The 5,286-nt window shown below is 51.4% G+C and overlaps 1 protein-coding gene across 1 annotated transcript in view; it reads right to left on the reverse strand.

Moving 5' to 3' along the window:
* Positions 1–2,100: 2,100 nt before the first annotated feature.
* The window catches only part of LOC122543037 (neurofilament medium polypeptide-like), a 4,581-nt gene continuing 1,395 nt past the window's right edge, over positions 2,101–5,286 (reverse strand). The window contains exons 2-3 of the mRNA XM_043681228.1: positions 4,631–4,755; positions 2,101–3,858 (exon numbers count right to left, since the gene is read on the reverse strand). Of these exons, the coding sequence (XP_043537163.1) occupies positions 2,658–3,858; positions 4,631–4,755 (1,326 nt within the window). The 3' untranslated portion in view covers positions 2,101–2,657. The remainder of the gene's footprint in view (positions 3,859–4,630; positions 4,756–5,286) is intronic.

A 5,286-nucleotide genomic window follows, 5' to 3' on the forward strand; every position in this document is an offset into this window, starting at 1 on the left:
CACCCCTGAGCACTGTGGGCAAGTTAGCACGGCCGAATCGCCTAACCTGTCCATCTTTGGACTGTGAGAGGAAACCGGAGCACCCGGAGGAAACCCACGCAGACACGGGGAGAATGTGCAAAACTACTGCAGTGTTCCGCGTCCCCCTCACTGAACACCACTGCGGGACAAGCAGGGAACCGATAGCCGACAGTTCTGAACCTATAAGTGCCAATGGGAGAGCAATTACCTTTGGGAGCCTTTGCACAATTGCCGTATATCGCCCTCCCACCCCACCCCGACCCCTCCCTCCGTGAAAGTGTGCGAGCGCTGAAGTGCGGTGCATCAATGTATTTCCTCTTGAGTAGTTTGACCCTCTCTGGTTTGGAGCAGTGTGCTTTGATCAAAGTTGAAAGCTTTCCTTTCTGAGTGGCCCCTGGGACACGGCCGGATGTATAGGAGTTGACAGGAGCGCCGCTGGGAATCCTAATAGGTTCTCCAGGCTGGTTTATGTTGGGGAGGGCTGGGTGGTGGTGGTGGGATGCGGCGGTGTTTTGGAGGGTCTGCAAGTGATTCGACTCGAGCCCAGCTGGTTCCGCGGCCCTATGTAACTCACCGAAGGCCGGAAGCAAAGCTTTCAGCTCTCCCCGCCAGGGCTGTCTTTTCTTCGTGTGAGACTCGGTCTCGGTCAGCGCTGCCGGTTGGTGGCGTTGCGAACTGACTGTTCCTAAGAACTCCCGCCCAGTAGTTTAACGATCAAGGTGACTGGGCGCTTTGCTTAACCGGTTGACTCCAGGCTTCAAGACCAGCTGGGAGCACCAGTCCTGCACTGCGGTTGCACGGCCCTGAATGGGCTGCGACTTTTGACGTCCCCCCCTCGCCCCACCCAAGCAGTCCCTGAGCCAGAGCCTGGCCCCAGTTCAGGGACGGGAGCTGTCCGGGCGCGTGTGGTGCTGAACCTACACCGCGCCTCTGTCCAGCGCGGGGAGTGCTGAAAACGCCGCGTCGCATGGAGGCTTTTGGTTTGAATGACAGGGAGGGCCCATTCTTAAAAGAAAACGCTGCGTCAACCTGAAGCCCAGTGTGTCTCCTGCACACATGTGCAGCACCAACATATTAGGACCCACACCCGAATTTAACTCTCTCACACGATACTGACTACATACCCACTCCTCACCTCTGTAAGGCGTTGTGGCCCTGAAGCAGTTAATTCTGTGTCGATTCGTGTTTTTCTGCTGCATCAACAGCCTGCAGTTTCACACCAGCTGTCTCACTATCCCCCCCCCACCCTCCCGCCAAAGAGCTGCGGGAATCGGCAGACTTGTTAAAGAGAGCTGGGTGTGATTCTTAATTACATTTGCACCGAAAAGATCTGAGTCAACCGGAAGGAAATTAGAACTTCACAATGACCCAGTTTACAAATTGTGACTAGCTTCGGGAATGTGTTCCAGGTCACAGTTTGATGTCGCGACACCATATCATTATATATTGCTGATTGACACAATGCTGACGGAAAGTGAAGTGGCAAAAGTTGTGCTGAAATGCTTGAAAAGGCAGGGTGGAGGGGAGGTGAAACTTGAATTATTTTAACTATTATTATATTGGAATGCCGCTCATTGCTTATCCCAAAAAAAAAACACAGCGGCAACTAGAGCTAGAACGACGTTCTTTCCCGCTGACCAAACCTTGAGTACGGCATTGCCAAGAGAATCAGATTCACTTCAGTTAACCCAGCATGCAAAACAAAACGAGAAGTGTACCTTGACGCACATGTCCACAAGCTTTTCGGCGGCACCCAAGTGTCAGAGGTGAAAAGTCCGACCTTGCATGTAGCCATTTTCAAAATTTGGCACCCAAATTTTATTTGGAATCACCTCAAACATAAGAAGGTGAGTAGACTGGTCAAAACATCCAAACCATGATTTGGCAGCATTGGATATTAATCGCACTCAAGGGAATAGGATTGTTCCAGAGATTGCACACAAAATAGGAGCCTCTCCCTTTCCTAATGGTGTCTCAATTAAATTCATCCAAAGGCTAAAAGATATTCATGAGTCAACAAGATCCCACCGCATCCTCCCTCCTCCACATTTATTTGAAAGAATAAATCAGACATTAAGATTCAGAATATGACTTTTATTCAGCAAATACTGCAGTGAAGTTGCACATGGGGTGATACAGTGTGACGTGTTGGTGAATGATCAGTAAACCCTCCCTCCCACCAATGGAAGTCCATTTTAAAAGCACTCGTGAGGTAAACATAGATTAATCAATGAGCAGTTTAAGGCTAAGGATTTTTTTATAGTTTTTTTCAAACTTTTTGGCTCAGTTTATTCTTTGCATAATACATCTCTAGACTTTCTCAAAAGCGCCCCTCCGACAGCTCACAACCTTTCTTCAGCATATTGCTATTTGTCACGATTTGGTGCATATGTCTTCCATGCAATTAAGTTGTTCAGTTGTGTTCTATTTTGTCCTTTCAGTGGTTCCTTGTATTTCAGCACTGTGGAGGGCACCTTTTTAAACTTGCATGCAGTTTCTTCTATTGCACAAAAGGAAAAGACGAGAAGTCTGGAGCTCCTCAACGGAGAACCCACTCTGCTCAAGGCCAGAAAAGCTGTCACACCCATGCATCTTTAGCTGTCAAATGTCATCCCCTTTGCTTCATGAGGTTGTCTTCACTCATGATCCTCCTCCTTCTTTATGACTGAGTGTGAGGTTTTCTCCACCGTCTTAGTAGACACTATCGTCTCCTGGACCACCTCTTCTGTCTCCTCCATTGTCTGAGTTACCGTGACAGATTTGGTGATCTCCTTGATGTGTTTGGTCATCCCGTCATCATCATCAATGACCTTCTGGATAGTCTTTGTTGCAGTCTTCATGTGGGAGATGATGTCAGAGTCCTCCTCCTTTGTGGGACTCTGGTCAACCCCATTGGAAATGATTTGCGGCTCTTCCTCCTTGTCCTTGGTGTCATCCCCTTTCTCTTCAATCTCTCCATTGATGGTTGTGCCTTCATCTTTTGACTTGGCTTCATCTTTTGACTTGGCTTCATCCTTTGACTTGACTTCATCCTTCTTTTCCTCAGCTTCTGGGGATTTCTCTTCTTTTGGTGATTTGACCTCCACTTCTATTTTGGCTTCCTCTTTCTGTGGTGATTTGACATCGGTTCCTGCCTCCTTGCCCCCATCAACTGTGTCGACCTTTTTCTCAGAAACGACCTTCTTATCGACTGCTTCCTCACTCTTCTTAGCATCTTCCTCTGCTCCTTCCTCTCCATTTTCTGTGGCTGTCTTTTCAGGCTCTTCACCAGCTTCTTCTTTCTTGGTGACTTCTTCCTCTTCCTCCTCCTCCTCACTTGCTTCCTTCCCCTGCTCCTCTGGCACAGCTTTTGATTCCTCCACCTTCACGCTTTCAATCTTCTCCTCGGCTTCAGTTTCTTCTGCCCCTTCCTGCTCCCCTTCTGCCTGGACAGCATCACCTTCTCTTTCACCTCTCTCTTCTTCTTCTTTTTCCTCCTCCTCTTCTTCCTCCTTCTTTTCCTCACCCTTTTTTTCTGGTTGAGCCTGGACTGCAGTCTTGACTGTGGCCACAATGACCTCTTCCACTGCTTCCTCTTCCTCGGCTATGGCTTCACCCGCAGCCTTTTCCACTGCCTCAGATAGGTTCAGCTCCCCCAGTTCCGCTTTCTCGTCCTCCACTTTGGTTTCTTCAATGATCTCTTCCACGAATTTATGCTGCACTTTCATCTTGGGGGCTTCTTTGGTTTTCTGCACTTTAGCGGGGGCTGTGGGCGTGCTCGGGGGTCGATAGGGGAAAGAGGGACCAGTGATGCTTCCAGAGAAAATATACCTGGATTCTTCACCTTCCAACAGTTTCCTGCACAGGGGTGGGGGGTGGGGAGAGACCGAGGGAGAGGTAGAGAAGACAGCTGTTATTAAACCCTTACAATGGAATGAAGGATAGGCACCAGGAGCAGAAGAGGAGACTACATTACTTACTGAGCGTATTATTGCCTGGAAAGGGTCCTATGTAGTTTTGGGAGGAACAGTCTCTTCCTGTGCTGTTAGATTCGCCAGTTGTATGACACCATTGCCCGTTACTGGGGCAAGAACGCCATCAGCCCATGGGAGGCTCCGAAGGGAGTGCCCCCCCAGAACAGAGCCATGGTTTGCATTGATCAGAGGCTGGAAAGGGCTTGGGGGGGGGGGTGGGGGGTGGGGGTGTTGTAGGGCAAGGGAATGGGAGCAGACTCAGAGAGAGCAACAGAGTGGTCAGAGATGGCTTCACATGATGGACTGGGCGGCACCACTCCCCAACCCCTCAGATCATGGCTGGGGGTGGGTTAACAGACTCGCTCGCTGCCGAGTGGCCTCAGCTATTTCAGGCAAAGGCGGTTGCCCTCCTTTGACGCGGGGTTTCAACTGACCGCACTGGAGCCGCACAGAGAAAGACCAGCCGTGCACCCACCCCCCTGTCCTGCTGCAGCCTCGGGTGGGGAGGGGGGGGGGTGTAAGGGAGGGCTCCCTGTGCCGCACTCCCATTGAGGACCCCCTCAATGTCACGCAATGGCTTGGTTTTTTTGTCCTCCCTGGAGGTGTCGCCACACCCTCCGCCCCTCTGGGACCCCCCCCCCCCCCCCCCCAGTTACCTGTAAGCAGCAATCTCGATATCCAAAGCCATTTTCACGTTTAATAAATCTTGGTATTCCCGCAGGTGACGGGCCATTTCCCACTTGGTGTTGCGCAGCTCATTCTCCAGCTGTTGGACTGTTTCCTAAAATGTTTCCCAGACACAGAGAGAGAGAGAGAGGAAACTCATCAGTAAACCGCCGGAGAGACACCCTCCAGGCCACAATGACAAGCGGGTTCCGGGACCGGAGAGTTCCCTGAGCTGGGCAGCTTTGGAGGACAGTTTCCCAAATCCTGCCCGGGCACGGGCGCTCCTGCTCCCGCGGGCACGCCCCAGCCACTTCCCCGCTCGTCCTCAGCCGAGCCCGAAGGTTCGACAACGGCAGGCGGACAGCGCGACACTTCAGGCGGGCACACACCCAGCCCCCTGTCCCCGCTCCCGCCCCTTACCGAGGCGCTAAGATCGAAACGCGAGGGAGGCGGGGAATGGACCACTTCGGAGAGAGCTGGGGAAGAGAGACACACACACACACACAGAGCCACCCACAGAGAGAGAGACAGAGTGAGGCAGAGAGATAGAGAAACACACACAGAAAGAAACAGACAAAGAGAGAGAGATACAGAGAGACAGATAGTGATAGACAGACAGAGAAATAGACAGAGAGTGAGAGAGAGA

Source organism: Chiloscyllium plagiosum, chromosome 42, assembly GCF_004010195.1.
Source record: "Chiloscyllium plagiosum isolate BGI_BamShark_2017 chromosome 42, ASM401019v2, whole genome shotgun sequence".
NCBI classification, from domain to species: Eukaryota; Metazoa; Chordata; class Chondrichthyes; order Orectolobiformes; family Hemiscylliidae; genus Chiloscyllium; species Chiloscyllium plagiosum.